Here is a 22371-nt window from a genome sequence, read left to right on the forward strand (position 1 = left end):
GCAGCCTCCTCTCTCCCGCAGCTGTCACTGAATATAGATGTCAGTGACAAGCTGCTGCGGGAAAGAGGAGGCTGCTGGGTCCCGGCGCCGCACTGATTGGTAAGTTTCTGTCCTCTCTTTTTTTTTTATGTCTTGCTCGCGGCACCCCAGTGACAGCGCCGCGGCACCCCTGGGAGCCGCGGCGCACACTTTGGGAACCGCCGTGTTAACACATAAAAATCTGAGAAACAATTATATAAAGCCATACAGATTCCTGTAGATACTGCACAGGTTGCGTTGGATACCTATGGGAGCTGTCTAAGGTTTTGAGGGGTCTATGCATCACTAAGATGCGGTACAGCTAAATATGCATCGCAGTGATGCATATTTACGTAAAGCCAAGATGCACCATGCCGGGGCTACACAAAGTGACCCCTATGATGTGATCTTTTTTTCCTGCTTACTGGCAGCTTAGCGCTGCCGGTGACAGGTGGAAGTACTGTGCGCATGCGTAGAGCACTTCCACTGTACGGGATTCTGCAAAGCCAGAGAGGCTTCAGCAGAATCCCATAGGAAATAAAAAGGTATACCTGTCCGTGCAATGCGGAGCTTATCAAAGCTTCATGCATTGCAGAACATCGCAGTTCCCACAGTAATCTATGGGGACTGCGATGCTGCACACTGTCAGCCTAAACGGAGGAGATTTCTATAAAATCTCCTCCGTTAGGCAGTTAATACGTAGCAAACTTACTTAAAAGATGCGGAAACAGCCGTTTCCGCATCTTTTAAGTAAGTTTTTGCTTGATGCATAGACCCCTGAGTGTTGTCATACAAGAACTCTCCACTCAACAGTAAAGGAAATAAGTTCTTTAATATTCCATAGTATCTGCCACCAGGAAAATGTTGCGAAAAGTTCTGCACAGTATTGAAGAAGTTTTACAGTGTTTAACTCGCTTGACAGATGTGGAAGCAGGAACTTGTTTGCTACAAGCCCTAAACGCTACATGCAGTTTTTTGAACAGCTATCACAGCAGAAAAATGTTTTCTGTGACATACTATAAGCGAAACCCATTAATTTAGATTGGACAGCAGATTAACAAAAAATACTGGAGGGAAAATGAGGCAATAAAAGCTCGTGAGACGCCAACCTTAATTCATTCTTAATAAATAACTAATGTCAGTATTTATAGCATTAACAAAACATTGGGATACAAAATAAAATTCCATAGAATTTATGTTTTATTTAATTACATACTAATGTAATTAGAGGAGAACAAAAGGAAAAAAAAGGTCAAATCTGAAACAAGAGATTGAATGCAGGCTCTACATGTGCATCACCCAGTTATGTATTATCCACTATGTATTTATTTTGATATTTTGTAAATAAATAATTTTGCATATTGCTGCAAATGTTGATGGCGATTGTCTTTATTAACCAAACGTATATATTGGTATTATTATAATTGACTGCATTTATTGTAAGTTTCCTAAAGGCTATAAATATATATATCAAATGTGTAATATACCTGTAGCGCATAGTGGTTAACCTAAGCAGCAGTAACAAATAAACAAAGCAGGAGATATTAAGATAAAGAAAAATAGTTTATTACATTAAAATACTTTGTTCACAGTAGTTTTTTTCAGATTTACACAAAACACTACTTTCATTAAGGAACAGCACTAGCAGAGTAGATGTACTAACAATTTTTTTTACTGTGTTTGAACAAAATTAGTTAAAGGTCCACTATAAAACTTTCCCTTAATTTATTTTTTTTAGCTGATGATGATGAATAAAAAGAAACTGATGTGGTTAAAACTAGAACAAGCTAGACTGCTAAACAAAATAAGTCTAATCCCAAAATGGTAAAATAGTCTAATACTGGGCCAGTACAAGAGTGACCTGGGAAAGTAATTAGGGGTGACAAAAACAGCATTCACAAAAGAAAGAAAATCCTTAATAATGTATTAAATAATGTACATGAATAGATATTACTTGTTTAACTCAGGAGGAAGTAGACATATGTTTAAACAAGCTTAAGATAGATAAATCCCGTAGCTCGAATGTGTTCTAAAGTAATAGCGTTTAGTAATAGATATACCACTATATTTATGGACTCTAAGTACTACATGACTGGAATAAGCAGATGTGGGACCAAAATCTGGTCTATAGACTGGTAAGGCCGACAGCAGTTACGGGTAAAATAAGAAAAATAATTCTAAGGGATGCTATTCAGAAGTATGTAATATTCATTCATGATATAATAGATAATAAATATATAACACTACATCAGAATGGGTTCATGAAAAACCGGTTATACCAAATAAATCTATTTTATGATGACGTAAGTTGCAAACTGTAACTGGATAATACAGTGGATGTAATGTATTTGTAATTTTGAAAAGCATTTCATACTGTCTCATGTAACAGATCAGTACATAAAATGAGAATGCTAGGACTAAACGGGGAAGTATGTATATTTCTAAATAACTGGCTTGGGGATAGAAAACAGAGGTTTGTTTTAAATGGGACACTAACTGGGTTAAAGTTATTAGTGGGGCACCACAGGGCTCAGTATTGGCCAACGTATTTGGAACGTTTATCAGGAAAATGTTAGATGAACTTTAAATGTATTGCCCATAGTATTTTGGGATGCATAAAGGGTGTAGATACATGGGATGCAAACATAATTTTAGTGCTGTATAAGGAACTTGTCAGACCACATCTATGTTTAGAAGGACATAACTTGACTGTTCAGAGGCAAGATTCCATATTAATTAGAGAATGGAGTAGTTCCATTATAAAGACTACACAAATTGGACTTGTTTACATCGAAAACACAACTCCAAGGTAAGCTATTGAAATGTATTCATGCGATCCGATTTAGATTCAGGCATTTAAGTTTCATACTATAAAAATATTGTTATGTTTATTATGACTGATGCTTTTGCATAATACATTGTTTTTATTATATATGTCCAATGCCACAGCTATTATTTTCTATTTTCCAACGAAAGTACATTAACAGAAGTTTACCTGTGCTCCTAGTATTCTTCTGTAGTAATGCCATACCCCGGACTGTGTAGATGACAGAGGAGTTACACTTTGACTGGACGTAAGATGAAAGGTCTTCCTGAAAGGGTAGTCAGACTATGAAACTCTTTATCTAGGGAGGTTGCGATGGCCAATTCATGTCATGAATTTAAAAATGGATTGGAAATATTTCATACAGGAAATGGTAACTATAGCTATGATTACCACTAGATACACACTACACTGTTTTCAGCCAATTATCGGGCCAATCAGATGATAAACGACTGATTGACTTGATATCACGGTAGTGTGTACCCTGGAACGATGAACGATCATCGATCCAAAGCACAGATTATCGTTTGAGCCGATTGGTCGTTCAGCTAGGAACAATGTCGGTCCAATTCTGCAGTGTGTATGCACTCTGTTATAATGCATTATTAGTATTGGTTGATCCCAATTGCCATTTAAGGAGTTACGAAAGATTTGTTTTTCCTACAGCGAAGATAAGTTGGCTGCCTTCTTGGGTTTTTGTTTTGCATTCCTCTGGATCAACACAACGAATCAACACTATACTTAAACTTGATGGACATCTAGTAGAGGTTTTTTTTTTAAGAAGTTTATTTATATTTTTGAACACAATGCAATAAAAGTAAAAACAACCAAACACATTGACCAAAGACCAGAATAATATACAGTGCGAGGAGGAGGCGAACTGAAATTACCAAGCAAGCTGCAAAACATTGCAGGAAAATAAACAGCTGGTGCTTGTACATAACTGGCAATGGTGGGAATGAAATACATACAGAAGTAAATAGAAAGAAGTATGCAACAGTATTTTTGAGGGGGATTGGTGGAATAAGAAGGAAGGGGTAATAGAGACCAAAGGCGGGGACCCCTGGCATCTACAGGGATACTATGGGAGAATAGGAACTAAAGGAAAAGGTCTGAGAGGTCCTGAGAAGAGCGTAGAGGGGCTATTATATTATAAATTATAAACCAGTCACATCAAATTTGGGGAAAATTGTGGGTCTTGTTATTCAAGTATGCAGTAATTTTTTCCATAATTACACCAAATGTTATTGAGAATATGTTGCCAGGAGGGAGGATCTGTACACTTCCATTGTTTTCCCGTTCGTCTTTTTTGTTACCTTTCAATGCAACAAGAGATCTATACAGATTAAGGACAGATTAATGAAACCTTCAATATTTCACACATTGAAAACCTGATTGTAATTAAACATATCACGAACATGCTAAACAAAATGGAATTTTCAAATACACCAGGGTTTATAAATATTATTATTACGTTTACAGCTCAGGAATAATGTATTGACAGTAATAATATCATATAATATGAATTATGCTGTTCTTCCTGTTGGACATGCTTATTATTAACATTTATATGATGTTTGTATGTTCTCCCCATATCTGCATGGATTTTCTCTGGGGGTTTCCACCCTCAGTGCAAAAAACACTCATAGCTTAATTTTTGACTTCAGATAAAAAAAATGGACACTGGGGCAGCACAGTGACTTAGTGGTTAGCACTTCTGCCTCACAGCACTGGGGTCATGAGTTCGATTCCCGACCATGGCCTTATATGTGTGGAGTATGTATGTTCTCCCCATGTTTGCGTGAGTTTCCTCCCACAATCCAGAAACATACTAGTAGGTTAATTGTCTGCTATCAAATTGACTCTAGTCTGTGTTTCTGTCTGTCTGTGTATGCTAGGGAACTTAGACTGTAAGCTCCAATTGGGCAGGGACTGATGTGAGTGCGTTCTCTGTACAGCGCTGCAGAATTAGTGGTGCTATATAAGTTAATGATGATGATGATGACACTAGTGTGTGCGTGTGTTCTAGGGATTTAGAATATAAGCTACAATGGGGCAGATACTGATTTAAATGATTATATGTCCTCTGTACAGCAGTGATGGGCAACCTGAAGCTTTGGGGGCTGCATTATCCTGAATCTCAGTAATACGTTAAAATGATATACTTAACAAAAGAAACATACCAGCAGGCATTTTAAACAAGTGTTACAAGTTATAACAGCACGGCGGCACTTTTGCCTCCCAGTACTGGGGTCATGAGTTTGATGGTAATTATAAGTATATTTGAAGAAGTCACCAAGACTTTTGGCAAATAGGTTTTAGAAGGTTCCAAAGAAAGCACTATTCCTGTGTATGTCCCAGGGTGAAGTCATGGTCACCGCTGAGAATCACTTGATTAAGGTGTTCTGAGAGTATGAGGAGACTTGGTTGACTGCAGAGAGGTTAAAGTGGTAAAGGAAGAATTACAGGTGATGGTCAGGAAAAGGTAAAGGAGTGTTAAAAGGAACCAGAAAACTGAACAAAGGTCAGGAGAACACAAGATCAAAGCAGTGGCCATCACAATGAGTAGGAGAGATGGCCCATCGGGGGGAGGCAGAGAGAGATTAGAGTTGTTTGAAGGCAGAAGGACAATGTGTATCATCAATCAGAATCCCTATCTGGAGGAAACAGGGGCAAGCACAGTCTTAGTTTTTGAAGGTCAAAGGGGTTTTACCATTTGGAATCGCATTTTGCTCCAATTCTCTCCTTTATTAGTACTTTGGTTGGGGTCTCTCACCAGGAAACCCAGTATTCATTGCAAATTAGTTACTATTTTACACATAAGATAAATACTGTCTATTTTTCATGTAGCACATAAATACTTTATTTCTACACTGAAATTTTAAGTTGATCTAGTGCAGTGTTGGCTAACCTGTGACACTCCAGGTGTTGTGAAACTACAAGTCCCAGCATGCTTTGCCAATATATAGCAGCTTATTGCTGGAAGGGTTTGCTGGGACTTGTAGTTTCACAACATCTGGAGTGTCACAGGTTAGCAAACACTGATCTAGTACATGCCCTACACCAACTATAAATCTGTGTCCACATTTTTTTTTTTTATGAAATACATTTTATTGAAGTTTTTCCAAAGTAGGAGGTACAGAAAGAGAGAAGGGATCAAATCCCAGCATTTAAGTACATTAAATATGGATACATTACAGATAAGTTCAAAATAACAGCACAAATATTTTGTATATATCAGTCTAGAGCAAAACCATGGGGATCTCTCATCACATTTAAATTTACCTCCCCCTCCAATGCAACATGGTTTTGCCAAGGTACAAAGAGACTATTTTGTTTTTTCTTTACATACCTTAATGCATCAGGCCCACTGCGTCTATTTTGCACATTTAATGACTAAGGGAAAACAAAAAACCCATGACATGCTTTTAAGGGAATGAACCAATCGCTGTAATGTTCCAAGTACTAGAATGTATTTGGGGCAATTTGTTAAATAATGGTATAGAAGTGCTGGAGTTGCCAAACAGAATCACCATTGTAGCAAATATACAATAATTAGAAATTGACCTGTGTGCAACACAGGCTCCTTTTTAGGGACGGTTCAGTTTTCTGCTTGCTGCAGCTTCAGACTGCTACAGTGCACCCGTCATGTGCCAAGTACTTCTACTATAGGAGGCCCGATGCTTGATCATACACTTTCGTAGGTGGGAGAACAGTGTCCCGCAGATCATTTTCTAATTATTGTGTTGAACAGCATCTATTGTCTGCGCACAGTGAGGAAGTCATTTTATGATCATCATCACCATAGGGAGTTACTATTTACCTCTTACTTATTGCAGATTACTACAATAATGTCAACTGCCTACTAAGGTATTTAAGTGAAAATAAAAGCACTTCTTGAAGTCCACTAAAAAAAAAAAAAATGAGAGAAAAGACTTGAAAGGCAAGAAGAGGGAAAGGAGGGCAGATAATAGTGAGACAGCGTAGATCACAGGGCTCAGAAGATTCAAATAGAGCGCATGGGGGAAGTGCACAATGTCCCGCCTGTTCCGTTATACATTTTCATCTTCACAAACGCTTTTCACAAGGTGCCGGCAAAGAAGTTTCACTACAATTAATATCAATAAGTTGATGAGTGTGCCTATGGATTAGATTGACTGGTATCTGTTCTTGGTGAGCAGGTCAGTCATTGGTGGTAGGTAATAGTTCTAGAACACAATGCTTATGTGAATTTGTTGCTCTGTCAATTTTTCTACTTACATTAACAGTCCAACAACTATACAATATACAGATCTGAGTAGGAGTAGCACCACTGAGGTGTAAAGAGCATCGAGAGAAGTTTATCCTCTCACACGACCATGCAGAACGGATAAACTGGCCCCAAGCTACCTATATGGGCCAATTGTCATGTGACGGCTGTTGCATTGCAATTGGCACAGTGTTCTTTTATTTCATTGTGTTTTTCTGTGTCAGGACTGAATACATTGCATGTATATTTCAGTTAAAGCCAAATTTCAGAAAATCATATAACTTTCACATTCAGATGTATTGATTCTCACATGTTCAAAAGGATGTCCATATGTGATATTCAATATATTAAACTCCTACACTGCATGCATGTATATTAATACTGGAGATTATAGCTGGTCATAAACACCATTTATTTGGTTTTCTAACAATCAATGACATTTTTATATAGTCAGATTAATATATAATTAGGGCATACACCTTGCAATAAGAAAACATTTAGATCAGATCAGTGGAAATGTAAAAATAATTTAAAATATTGATTTGAGAACAGAAATAATTTATAGTGTATATGAAACATAGGGCAGTTTTAGGATTAGACATTAATAGTACCATTACTTTACATACACTATTACTAATTAGTTTTAATTCCATCACTTTCAGATTAAAATTTTCCACCAAAAGTGGTCAGATTGAATTATTAACAAGCGATAGGATTGCATTGGTGTGTGTGTGTGTGTGTGTGTGGCCACTTTAGAAGCTTCATGTAAACTAACTTATTAGCCCTTCTCTATATGAGAATTTACATTGTGAGGCTATTAATATCTGAATCATCTATACAAGCAGTATTACACTTCAAAATGTGTTGTATACCAAAAACAAACAAGTAGCAGTGGAGAACATTAAACTTGTATTTAGCGATTCCCTAAAAACCCACTGACACTGTTGGATGGTAGACATTTTTATTTATTGATTTCAAATTCATAAATAGTTTGTTTAAAGGACTATGATTCTATTGCCAGAAATTAAGGGGAACTCCAGTAAAAATAGATTTTTAAGCCTGATCCCACTCCTCTAAATTAGTAGAACTGGAAAGTCATCTGTTATAGTCATCAAGGAGGAGGTATTCCCCAGTCTAGAACATCCGATGTTTGGGATATACTCACTCAGTTTCTGCAACAGACAATTATCAGAGTACGAAAACCGAATTGTTGTGTGAGATTATCAGACACAGTCTGACAGCACAAACTGTGGTCCTGACCAATTAATTTCTGTCTGACAACCTTATACAACACTGGTACCCTTGCAGTCCTACTATTTGGGGGCAGGAGTTTGAGGTTCAGGTATAAAAATATTTTCGTCAGGAGCGCCCCTTTAAAAAACCTCCAGATTTTAGGTTTCCTGATGCCCCTTGATATGGTGTTATTTCAATATCTTTCACATTATGTATACAAAAATCTCAATATATAATTAAAAAAAATAATCAAAAACTCCCTTTAAAACTGTAATATGAGCTCACATCCGGCCTGTCAAAAATTGATCAGATGTTGACGCTTCACGTTCCAGGTGATTTCTGCCAATGACTCCACCAACTCTTCTAAATCCACCATATTTATTATGCCAAAATTCAAATATTGAATATTAAGTGTATAAAAACATAATTAAACGTTGATCCACTTTAATCCAGTCCATGAGCCTTATTGTTAAACTTCACAGCTCACCAGCATCTAGTGAAATGTAATGAAGAGGAATCGTATCCTAGATGGATGTGATGGTGGCCAAGAGAATCCTGCAGGATTTATTTATTGTTCAAAACCTTAACTGTTTTTTGTCCATAATGATAATAACTATACCCTGAGGCAGCTGTAGAGAAAGCAGTGATACACCTGTGAAATAAAAAAATAAAAAGGTTTAACAATATATTGCTATTATTTAACATAAATCACTAAAATGTGAGACATCCAAGTCCATAATTCAAGCTATCACCGCCAGTCCTACAGATTTATTGTCACTTATAATTCCAGTCCAATATCCCAATGCTATACTTTAGCCTCAACTCACATTGGAAGTTATATTCCAAAGTGACAGATTTTCTACTTTTCTGTTCTTTCTACAGAAATTAGGAAAGGAATGCTGCAATTGCTTTTTGTAATTATTTCCTTTGTTAAAACAAAAGTCTGTGCATTTTGCTGAATGTATTAAATTTATTCAAAAGGGGACTTTCGCCAATTTCACACTTATAAAAAAGTTGTTTATTTTTAGTGGTATTTTATCTTTTTAATATTGATGTAAAAGTTGTTTTTATATTGTTTTGTTTAAGTTTTTGTATTAAAACATTTTTAGCTTTATACATTTAATTAATAACAGCTACATAGTAAAAACTAGTTTGTCATCTAGAACATAAAAAAATGATTCAATTAATATTTATGTGCATTTTGTAAGACTATATAGTGAAAAAAACCAAAACATGAATATTGCAGCTTGGATTTACAATAGCAATAAATTATTATATAACAATAGGAATATTATTAATGTTATAATTTTATTATCTGTGTATCTTAAAAAAAGAGTTATTGGGAGAGTCTTCAAAAACATATTTTTTTCTAAAGTTATACCATTACATTTTCACAAGTTTTTTGTTTGTTTTTTAATGTTGAATGTTCACAGCATGTTGTGATTTTTGTTCCTAGATTTGTCAAGAGTAGAAAATGTATTAATTACAAGGATTTACATAATATTGCTAAATACAATAACAATAATAATCTCGCTGTGCAAACTGAGTCTTCGTAAATGCACCGATTTATACAAGTAGACGCAGAAACAGTCGCTGCAAATGTCTGCTCCTCCCACAAACCTATAGACTCCGTGGAAATCTAGGAGCACCGATGCTCAGTAGAGAAGATCTTACTCTGTACCTCGGCCATTTTGAAAGGGTTTGTTTTTTTTCTTCAACATCATTTTGCAAAATATCCTCCACTTTAAGAAATTAAAACTTATGATGTCACTTCAGTTCCAGTCTGTTTTTCTCATAGTAAGACTGCACAATTCAATTCAGTAATATTACCTCAGTCCAGTCACGCTAACTGGTCACAATATTTTATAACTCCAGTCCCAGATCAAATTATCCATACATGCCCACTTTCCCAGAATGTCCGGGAGACTCCTGAATTCCGGGTAGGTCTCCCGGACTCACGAGAGAGCAGGCAATTCTCCCGCAACCTGCCCGTCAAGAGCATAAATGACACGTTTCGCATCATTTTGCCCTCCCCCTCACGTCGTGGAGCGTGGCCAAAATAATGCTCCGCCCCCTTTTATCCTCCCATCACACCCCCCTTCCAGGATCTCCCAGAGGGCAACAATAGCAAACTGGCAACTATGATATTATCTAACAATAATACGCCTTGATTCCATTCATATTATCTAATAATGAGACTTCATGATTTCAGTGACCAGTTATAGTATCCAATGGAAATGATTCATGATTCCAGTCTCTAGTCACATAATCCCAACACATTTTTTCTAAGGGTAAGTAGTCTAGTTTTTATTAAGTCAAAGCAATGTCTAAATCATTAAATTATATTGTATTTCAATTTAAAAACAGCTTGGTAACTCACCATAATACTTGAAGATAGACACTATCCACATAATTAAACACAGGAGCGGCTAGTGAAGCTGCCACCAATGTTAATTGAACTGCAGTGTTCATCTAAAAGAAAAAACAAAGGTGTACTTCTATTGAGAAAAACATACCACAAAGAAGAATGTACCATCCCCTTTATTTCTAAGCCATGCTTATTAAAACCTTGAGGGAACCATAAATATATAAACATATTTTACTGATGCAAAAAAAATGTTAAAGCAACCTTGGCAAAAAACTAAAATTGTAGCTTTATCGCTTCTTCTCCCCATCAAGTAGAACCGTGAGGACCTGTGATCTGTGACCATGCTATATGAGGGATACCCAATATTAGCTGCATGATCAGTGACTTCTCCCGCCAGAGAAGTATGAAATAATATTTATTTATAAAGAGCAAGCATATTCCGCAGTGCTTTACATTAGAGAAGAAACAGCAATGAAACAAGACTGGGTGTTGGTAGACAAAAAATTAAGAGGCAGGGAATTCCACATAGTGGAGGCAGCCTGAAAAAAGGCCTATAAGCGTGAGTAGGTGCTGGTAATGAGTGTGGATGAGAGGCACAGACAGAGGTCAAGTTGGGAGATATTTTGAGACAAGAGAAGAGATGTGTGTTGGTGCAGTTCTGTTAATGACTCTGAATGATAGTAGTAGTAGTATTTTATATTGGACGCAGTAAAATACAGGCAACCAATGGAGGACCTGATATAGCAGAGTAGCAAGAGAACTTTTTGAAAAAAGAAAGTTGCAATAGTCAAATGATGACAAGGAAAGAGTGGGTGCAGGATAGGAATGGAGAAGGTGGTTCCTTGGAGAAGAGGATACCACTTTATGTCAGATCTTATCCTTGAAGTGGAAAGCAAGATTTTGGGCACTGATAGTGGTTGGAGCGCTTGGTTTGGGGCATCACGCCCTGACACAAAAAAGCACAAAGATAATAAAGTGCTTGGATTTCAAACTTCTCTTACCTGTTCTAGGGCTGAAATTAACTGAACTGATTATTGATCAAGTGTCAGGGGAAATCTCATGAATTGCAAGGTTCCCTGCCGTGGTTCTGCTAGTTTTGGATACCGGGGCATTAAATTACAATTTTAGTTCTGGGGTGAATGTATTAAACTGCGGATTTTGCAAGTCGCCGATATTCTACAACTTTGCAGGGGAAATTTAAAACAGCAATATCTTTAGAGGCAAAACTATACTACTGCCGCTTTCCTCTGGAAAGTCTCGGCGACTTTCAAAATCCGCAGTTTAAAACATTTACCCCCTGAACTGGTTACATCTTTAATGGTGTGTGCACATAGATATCTTTAGGTTGATCTCTCCTCTACAGGTCTGAAGAGATAGATGAAATACCTCCACATATGTAGTTACAAGTAAAAAATATCACAGATGCAAAAGAAGTTTTTTTAAAGAATGGAAAATACAAGCTATGCATTTATGAAAACTCACTCTCAAGTGACACTTGGCTAGAAGTGACATTTAACTTTACGTGCAAGATGTGTAAGAATGGCAATAAACACATGTTTTTTTAATTAGGTTTCCAATTGTTAATATAAAGTAGGCAAACGGTATGCTAAATTCTGCTGACTTATTAAAGATAATTGACTGCAATGTGCTGAAACATATGTACAGGATTGTGAACGCTAAAGGTTGCAATCCCACCAGACAGCATGTGACAGCATGTTCATAGATGATTTGGGTTACAAATCAAACCAACCTTTTTTTTTTTTTTTTTTTTTTAATAAGAAAAATGAACAGGAGACAACTGAAATCAAGGCATTATTGTATTTAAAGTTACAAAGTGTTATTAGGGTTATTTGCAGCCATTGTTCAAAATATACAGGACATGGAACTCCTCTGTAACTTCTAATATTAGTCACAATTTATTTATTTATTAGTCACATTTTAAGAAATAAAATAAGAAACAAAACAATTGCACACAAAAAATAAATAAAAATCTACTTAACGAGACACACACACACACACACACACACACACATCATGAAGATATAGAAAAAGGGGGGAAAAATGAATTAATTTACTTTTGATTTTTGCATTCCCCTGCTGTCCCTCGCACACTACAACCCACCTTTCTGCTATAAAATGACATGCCCTGATCTCACCTGTTGCACTTACAGTAGAGAAGTACCTAGTGCTGCTGCTGATGTTATCGCAGTCGTCAGCCGACAATCAGAGATGTCACAATTTCCTCTGCACGCCTCATACTGGCTCTAGGTCCGGCAACTAAGCGACAGTCTGTGCAGTCTGACAGTGTGAGCCGGCGTGCCAGTCTCTGACAGGCAAAGTATGTGTACTATGTCATATATGTATCTCTTGTTCGTATTAAAACCTGTGTATTATAATGAATGTTTTATCTCCTACTTTAAATGGTTATGCGTATTAGAAGTAACCTTGGTTTCATAACCTATATAAAAGCACAACCAGCAGCCATGTGCTTATACGTGGTTTAGGAATTTCCACTAACTCATTTGGCTCAAGAAATTAATATTACCAGATTTGACCCTAAATTTATAAAAGGCAATCAGAACACTTTCATGCAATGGATAGATATATTCTTACCTTACTGATAAACGTTGGCTCTAACTGAGCGGTTGCATAGCAAGGGTTAAAATATTTACCAACTGTTCTCTAGAGAGCAAAAAAAATAATTAAAAAAAAATAGTAAAATGTTACTGAAAAACTTCTGCCGAGACAGATTCCTTTTACTTTTAATTATTACTTTCATATTTGAACATGGTTTGACCACCTAAAGCCGGAGGATTCTGAACACTTTCTACAGTTTCCCCCATTCCAGAGTAATGTAAGAAAGAGAATCTCCACCCATTATCCAGATTTGTAGCATGCAATATCTCCGCAAACAAATGAGAAAGATTGAAAACAGGACAGTTGAGCTTAGTGTATACCCTTTAGCTATAGTATTTAGTCATAATATTATTATTAATAATAGTGGGCCTGATTCATTAAGGATCTTAACTTAAGAAGCTTCTTATTTAAGTCTCCTGGACAAAACCATGTTACAATGCAAGGGGTGCAATTTAGCATTCTGTTTTGCACATAAGTTTAATACTAACTGTTTTTTCATGTAGCACACAAATATCAACTTTAAATTTCAGTGTACAAATAAGCTATCAAGTATTTGTGTGCTACATGAAAAAACAGTCAGTATTTAACTTATGTGCAAAACAGAATACTAATTTGCACCCCTTGCATTGTAACATGGTTTTGTCCAGGAGACTTAAATAAAAAGCTTCTTAAGTTAAGATCCTTAATGTATCAGGCCCACTATAATCAGTAGTATATAAACTTTTAAAATATTAAATAGTTTCATCCTGGCCTGAATGAAGAGGGCTTTAAGTTATTAAACGTGAGCAGTCACATAACAGTTAAATCCAATAACGTTACAAGCTATTCGACCAACTGCTTCCACTCTATACTGACAGGCTAATGCTGTTAAATACTATGAACGGAAAAAAGAGTCCAACACCTTTAATTTGTTCCTAAGCAAAGGCCTCAGACGGGAAAGATATACTCACTGGTGGTGGGAGGGTTTTATATCGGACGTAGAAGACAGCAGCAATCAAGGCAATGTCTCTCAAAATGATCATGACAGTTAGGGGAACTGGAAAACAAAAGAATGAATTATTTAAGCATCTTGTGGATGGGACATAAAAGTAAAAAAAAAATGATATATATTTTTACTTTTAGAATTATGGGCATCCTTCTGTTCCACCATTTAATCTCCTATTACTCACATTAGTCTACATCAGAATTACAGCAGATGTGGTCTAGTATCTATTTCACTTGCATTTAACTTCTACTTGTAAAACTATTTACAACAATTTTCAACAGATTATATTAGCAATTGCTCCTACATCATTGGCGATGAGTGTGTGTGTGTGTGTGTGAAACCACTTATCACCGCAAAACATTTCTGTTACCTAGGAGACGGCAAGACACTCAGAACTTCCTGCGTTCTTTAATGGTGACGGAAGATAAGTTCAACTTAACGACCTTTTAAAGGTATCAAATGGCAACAAGGGGACAGGGTAGATCGCATACTAAACAGATTTATTATAGTATAAACATTTACTTGATTTCATGTATTTTATTAAGTGTCAGAAACACTAAGGCATTAGCAAAATAAAAAAACAAAATAGTGGCGGACAACACATATGTCAAAGCTTATGTTCGACTAATCATATATATTTGGACCAGTAGAAAATAATGTGTTTGTATATTCTTACCTGGGATCAGACTTGCATATGTTAAACTGACATATAGGACACTGATAAGGATTTTATCTGCTAGTGGATCAAGTGCGCTTCCTAATGCTGACTTCTGATTGGCCCAATTCCGTGCAATATATCCATCCAACTAGAAGGAGAGAGGTAATTCATCATTATGAGAACCTAATATTGCCCATTATGAGCTCTGCAGTAACTTGCTTAGCATCTCTGCCAGCTGGCATTTATGCCAACATGTTCCCATGCCTTCTTTTTCCTAATGATTCCTTAATTCGTTTTTATAAGTTTTGTTATAGCAGACACTATCAGCTCACTTATCTAATACAGTGACATTTAACCTTTTTTAGCCATAAGATCCTAAGCATCAATGTGGAATTTGGTCTGGGACCCCAAAATAAAATATGCTGAATATCTGACAACCTTGTGATGGCAAAAACAGACTCTGGGACCCTAATTGGGGTCTGACCCACAAGGTTGCGCACCTCTGATTTAATACAGATGTTTCTTTATACACTCAACCACAAACGCATTTGCTGAATAAACAGGTGTTCTGCATATTTGGAAATTCATCATAAAATAAAGTTAAATAGATGTAAACATCCACTTAATGACAAAACTGTACTTGAAATAATAAAAATGGTAAATAAAAAAAAAGCAATCTAATTCTGTGTTTGAATGGAGCCACCAGCCCTTGAACAGTTAACCTAAATAAATATACAAACAAGAAAACCCATCACTTTCCAGGTACCAGTGAGTCTACTCTGGAAGTGCCATGGTTAACCTGTGCTTTTGATAATTTGCATATATAAAAGCATGTCTTTCACTCAAAGAGAAAACATACCAAATATCTTAGACTGGTATGCTTCATTCTTTTCTTCTATAAATGTTCACTACAAAAATATGGCCATATTCTGAAAAAAGAACCTTAATTATTAATAGTATCTTTAATTTATGTACATAGGACCAACATAGAACGTATACCTGTACAACAACAGAATTTCTTGGAAATTTCAATTTAAAAATAAAAACAAAATGTTTTTCTCAGATTGGTAAAATAAATTATTAGTATCTTTTAGTTATGTAAAGGTCCACAGTGTCCTACAATGAAATTAATCCAGACCAGTGGCCTTTATATGAGAAATTGTAAAATGCATATTTGGCTTTTAGGTTTATGTTTGGTTAATGAACTCCCTTCCTCACTGTGCGATTGTTTTGTCAATGTGCTTCTCTGTTAATATATTTATTATTACTTTCCATGTTTTGTATCCTGACGGTTCAGTGCTGCGGAATTTCTGGCGCCTTACAATTTAACGTTGATGAAGATTGCTTAGTAAAACAAAGTATTCTTTTTATTTACTTATTATCATTTATTTCTATAGAGCCACCATATTATACAGCACTGTACAGAGAATATTTAATCATCCACATTGGAGTTTACAGTCTAAATTCTCTACCACACAAGCACAGAACACACAAAGTCTACAGTCAATTAGCCTACTATGTTTTTGGGCACAGCACGACCTATACACTTCACACATTTAGAGCAGTGGTCGGAATCAAACCCATGACCCCAGCACCGTGATAGACAAACTCTACTCACTGTGCTGCACATCACTTTCCACTACAATTTGTCCACTAGGGAGCACGATTCCACCAGAGATATTAATTTATTTTATCTTATGTTGGCCAAGTGGACAGCAGAGGTGCTGCCACTCATGGATGAGGACCACTAAGCTCTAACTTCATCATTTTTCATCCCACCCACCCTGACCCCCACCCCCAATATACTGTGTCTTAATAAGTAGCCCTCCTGAGAAAACACTTTTACCCCTCTTTTGTGTCTTAACCTGGAGGGGGTTGGGTCACAATGTGGCAGCGCTCTTCTGTTGGGATCCAGCAGTAGTATTGTGAACTCAAAGAGCTAAACATTGTGGCTGTCATTATACCACGGCAGGAGTTCAGCATTCAAAAAACTTAAGACCCCTGTAGGTTTCACAGAAAAATTAAATAAATGTAAACTGACCAAATCGACCCTGTGATTACTATATAAACTGCTAACTCACCAAATCAGTTATTCCAGCAAGAGCAAAAATTCCAATTGCAATGTTAAAATCCTCCTTAACAACAAGGTAACCCAAAACGGGTGAAAGCCCAATCCTGGTCATGGACAGGAAATTTGGTATCGTCCATGGGTTTTCATACTGCAAAATACAAGGGACACAGATTTGAAATGTTTGAGACATAAGGGTATTCTGTTTAATTCATAATCCTCCCACAATTCAACAGTTTGCATCCTTATAGCAGGGATCCGGTGTTACATTATAAAAGGCAGGGTCAGATTCTTAAGGACTTAATTGACCGAGATTAGGCAAAGAGAGGCACACATAGCATTTCACTGTGTTAGGCACAATGAAGTCAAGAAAACATTTAAGGTTAGAGCACCATTAAAGCAGAAAGTTGTTTACTCCACTTTCCTTCCAAGAAAGCACTACCGGCCCTGCAAACCAAAATCAAGTTGAATATAGGAACTGAGTTTCATATAGAGGTGTTTTTGACAACACAATCTTTCCGGCATCAGTCTTGCAATCACTATCACTACTGTTCTGCTGGAAAGGAACCTGCACCTCCCATTATCTACAGTAACTATCAGTCTTAGCTTGTCTACATTCCCCTACTCACATCATGACACTGTCAATGTCACATCCTGCCCTGTCCTTACTATCATAATCACACCAGAGGGCAGGACAGGTCACCACAGTCATCTACCGAAATAAACTGTGCTGCTGAGAGCATTCTGATGCTCTGTTTGGCTATACCCACCTCAAAGCTGAGGGAATTTTGACAAGCAAAAATAATATCTGACCCTACTTAACCGCACCTTAAAAAGGAAATATAACATTCACTTGTGTGGATTGAAAGTTATTTCCAGTGCATGTACCACAACAAAAGTTCTGAAAATATATCTTTATAGCATAGTATGCTTATAGTTTTGCTTCAAAAAGATTTTGACACATTGATTTCCAAAGCAAGTTAGGTCATTTAACGGTTGTGATTTGGTTTATGTACATTACAAAGGACGAGGGCAGGTTTTAATTTTGCTTTTTTATTTCACAATTGTGTTTAGAAACAGACTGCTAATATAAGTGTTTCAGGGTACATCATATTGATTAGTAATATATTTAAAAACCAAAGTAGACTATGTTAATAAAATAAAACAAAAATAGTCAATATGTAGATCACTGGATCACCTGATGTGGAACTGCAAGTCCCAGCATGCTGTACTATCCTTCATGCCCATATTTTATTAGAATGTACCTGTGTGCTTATTGCTAGAGGTTGTATATACCACCTGTTGTCTAGTAACTATAAGAATACAATTAGGAACAACCCTTGTGGGGAGTAAAGTAATATATGTGACCCCATATCTCAGTAGTAGGAAGCAATAGTCAGTAATAGAAAGCTGGGGAGTGTGACCTTGTAATACAGCCAAGTCTCAGCCCTGTATAATACACACAACACATTATGGCAGTGTAAATAAATGAAGCTGGACAGGTGCAGAGAAGTTATGGCTGTCACCACCAGTACCAATGCAGAGAGCTGTTCTTTATCGGGGTCTCTCCTCTCCTGTCCTGTGCCCGAGGTCTCCTGGGCTCTCCCAGACTGCAGGCGGCTCCCCCCGCACGGCGGTCCGGCCGGGGGTCGCAGATGGTGTAAGAAGCGGCTCAGGTGAGCGGAGGGCGGAGTGCCGGACCCCGGCCGTCCTCTCCCAGGCCCTGCAATGTCCTGTACACCCAGCACGGTGCTCTCCACATGGCGGCTACGGGCCCAGACGTCGCGGCCTCTCAGTAGCCTGCGAGCCGGGCAGCCCAGTACATTCAGCGGGGAGCGGACCAGCAGAAGAGCCAGGACCGACATAGCGATCTACACCACGAATCCAGATCCAGGGGATCACCGCTCCCCATGCAGCCTACGTGCCCACACTCCCATTCCTGTCTTTACGACACAACTATGTATGTCTTACGGCATTAACCCATACAGGCCTGCCTGTCATACCAAGAACATATATGTACAGGCCAGCCTGTCATACCAAGAACACATATGTACAGCCTGGGAACTATGTGACAGGCCAGCCTGTTACTTGTTATATCATATGTACTATGATTTATACTGAGGAGGTATTCTGACTAACCTCTGTAATGCGCACTAGCAAAACAAAAACAACAACACAATACAAGTCTTTTTATATTAAATAGTATTTTTAATATTTTCTGCTTCTCAGTTGCGTTATTATAAATATTAAACCTGAATTATTACATATCCAGGGTAATCTTAGAAAACTACAATTAAACCTATCTAGTTCTCCAGAATATGGGGACAGAGTCATAACTTTGAATTTGAGTTCCTGGGGTGAGAAATAAACATGCCACCCACCTAGCCCTCAATTTTAACCAAATGAACCTATAATATTCATAAACTGTGCCCCCTTTCAGCATTGGGCCCTGGGCAGTCACCCCTATCGCACAGTACTAGTTACGACCCTGTATGGGGATAACAAATATATATGTACTTTTAATCAGGGTGATAGGGAGTTAAAGGTACAGAATTGGGGATGTGTTTCTAATATGGGGGAAAAAAAATGTGCAATTTTTTTTTAACCAGCCTCACTGTGATTAGGGGCCTAGATATGAATGGCCTCATTACCCCCCGTTAATTATCATCACTTCTTGCAACAATAATGGACATTACGTGGCCATTTTTAAAAAAAATCATCCTGGGACAGCGAATCCGATAGGATGTCCCCGCGATGTCTTTAACAATAACTCCTTAGGTCACACTTGCACTGAGCCACTTTTATTTGTTAATGGAGGGGAGAGCATGAAAGCTGCTGGAGAGTGATCTTCTGCAGTCTTCTCCATTGAGAATCATGGGGACTGCGATTGAATGTGAAACTTAGCCTAATGTAGGAGATATCTATATTTCCTGAGTTTTACTTTTTTTAAATAGCTGACATACTTAAATATGCCTAAACCATACAGAGACAACCATTTCCACATGGTTTGAGGCTTATTAAATAGTCATGTAAATGAGAAAAAACATTGAGTTTGTGAGTAATCTCATTACATTTAGCACCCAAAGAAACAATATAACATGCCTGTGTTTATTTCATTGAGCGTTTTTTGGCAATAATCACCTAAGATCACTTGCAAATCACTTATTCCATAAAATTCTAAGTTCATGTTATGGTCTTAAATTGCAGCATTGCATGGCTAAGATCATCTCTCCAGCGACTAAAAATCACTTGTATAGCGGAAAACTTAGGATACAGCAGGGGTTGGCAACCTTCTTCTATAAATGTGCCAGCTAAAATCTAGTCAAGTCCAGGTGTGCCAGTTGTGTGTGTATATATATGTCTTATTTTATGATGCTAATATCATATTATTAATAGTAATGGGACCAACAAATAAACGTTGTGCCATACAGTAGTGTCCCCAATTGTTACCATGTCTCATAATTGTGCCCCAATTTATACCATGCCTCACAATTTTGCCCCCGATTCATAGTATGCCACATAGTTGTGGCCCAATACATTGTATGTCACAAAGCTGTGCCCTAATAAATAGTATGCCACATAATTGTGCCCTCAATACACTAAATGCCACTTACACATGCCCCCCAATACATAGTATGCCACTTACACTTGCCCCAATACATAGTATGCCACTTACACTTGCCTCCAATACATAGTATGCCACTTGCCACCAATACATGTTATGCCACTTGCACTTGCCACCAATACATGTTATGCCACTTGCACTTGCCACCAATACATGTTATGCCACTTGCACTTGCCACCAATACATGGTATGCCACTTGCACTTGCCACCAATACATGGTATGCCACTTGCCCCCAATACATAGTATGCCACTTGCACTTTCCCCCAATACATGGTATGCCACTTGCCCCCAATACATGGTATGCCACTTGCACTTACCCCCAATACATGGTATGCCACTTGCACTTGCCCCCAATACATAGTATGGCACTTGCCACCAATACATGGTATGTCACTTACCTTTGGAGTCTTCCATTCCACTGCTGGGAGCTGCTGCACTAAAGCAGCCTATGATGGCCGAAACTAAGCTGCTGCGCATGTGCAGCAGTTCCATTTTGGCCATCCTCAGCTGCTTTAGTGAACCAGCTACGGAGCGTCTGCGTGACGCGTATTTTTATTAGAAGCCAGTCAACTTACCACTATGAGTTTTTTGACTGAGGGTGGAAACCAGAGCACCCAGAGGAGACCAGGGGGTAAATGTATTAATCTCCGGATTCTTCAACTCCCGCGAGTTCGCCGTCTTCGGCGCTTAAATTTAAAGCGGCGCTGCCTTGTAAAGGGAAGTTTCCCTTTACAAAACAGCACCGCTTTAAATTTAAGCGCCGAAGACGCCGAACTAGCGGGAGTTGAAGAATCCGGAGATTAATACATTTACCCCCAGGAGGGGGCAGAGGAAGGACATACAAACCACCACACATATAGTGCCCTGGTTGGAATTGAACCTATGGTCCCAGTGCAGTGAGACAGATGTGTTTCCAGTGTGGCTTCTATGGGCTTAAATCACAGTGAAGGATGGTAATTTTATGGACCACTATTCTCTATAGCAACTGAAGGACAATCAATGTCCTGTTCTCATGTTTGGATGGCCAAAAAAAATATATATAAATTTCGTCACAATATACTTTATATATTTTAGTACAGATGATGTTATAGCTTACCATACCACTCCTAAGTTAATGCTCTCCTTGTAACGATGATAGAAAGGTTCTCCTTGCAAGTGGATTTATACAGATACCATAAAAAAATGTTTGTCATTTGCAACAAAAACAAGATATTTATGTCTGCCTCACTTCAAGAAGTTACATATTTAAAGTAAATCACACTACAAACCATAAAATATGGCCATGCATCTAAAAAGGTTGTAAATATGTTTTAATCTGAGGACAATTACCTACGGGATTTGAGGCACTTCTCCTTGTAGTGCTGTGGGGCAGTAGCACATTTTATACCTTAAGGCTACAAACTTTCTGTGTATAAGTGTAAATGTCACAGTTAAGTTCCTATAATCATATGATGTCAGAATTCGAACACTAGGCAAAGGGGCAGATCAGGAGAGAAAGTGTCACGACTGTTGCTAAATTTGGTGCAAAAGCAGTGAAAAGAACACTTTCATATTAAAAGTGGCAAAACACTTTTATACAATGTACCATATTGCACTGTAATGTAACAACATATAATTTTAACATTGTATTAAAGTACAATTTGTCCTAACAACATTGCAAAATAAAATAAACACAAGCAAAACACAGTTTATATATTTTTGTTCC

The 22371-nt window shown here is 37.5% G+C and overlaps 1 protein-coding gene across 1 annotated transcript; it reads right to left on the reverse strand.

Moving 5' to 3' along the window:
* Positions 1–8035: 8035 nt before the first annotated feature.
* Positions 8036–19123, reverse strand: CRLS1 (cardiolipin synthase 1). Its single transcript, XM_075204004.1, has 7 exons — positions 18576–19123; positions 17054–17191; positions 14991–15120; positions 14280–14365; positions 13306–13374; positions 10705–10796; positions 8036–8976 (listed from the first exon to the last, which is right to left on the reverse strand). The coding sequence occupies exons 1-7, from the start codon at positions 18903–18905 to the stop codon at positions 8889–8891; spliced, it is 933 nt and encodes a 310-aa protein (XP_075060105.1). The 5' UTR covers positions 18906–19123; the 3' UTR covers positions 8036–8888.
* Positions 19124–22371: the final 3248 nt, after the last annotated feature.

This window comes from Mixophyes fleayi, chromosome 3, assembly GCF_038048845.1.
Source record: "Mixophyes fleayi isolate aMixFle1 chromosome 3, aMixFle1.hap1, whole genome shotgun sequence".
NCBI lineage: Eukaryota > Metazoa > Chordata > Amphibia > Anura > Limnodynastidae > Mixophyes > Mixophyes fleayi.

Bases quoted from the DNA above. Each gene is read 5' to 3' on its own strand.
- CRLS1 (XM_075204004.1), bottom strand. From the start codon at position 18,905: ATGTCGGTCCTGGCTCTTCTGCTGGTCCGCTCCCCGCTGAATGTACTG. The intron at 14,366-14,990 runs GTAAGAATATAC...TTTGTTTTCCAG, and splicing joins ATATGCAAGTCTGATCCCAG to TTCCCCTAACTGTCATGATC. The intron at 10,797-13,305 runs GTAAGAATATAT...TTTTTCTTTTAG, and splicing joins AGCCAACGTTTATCAGTAAG to ATGAACACTGCAGTTCAATT.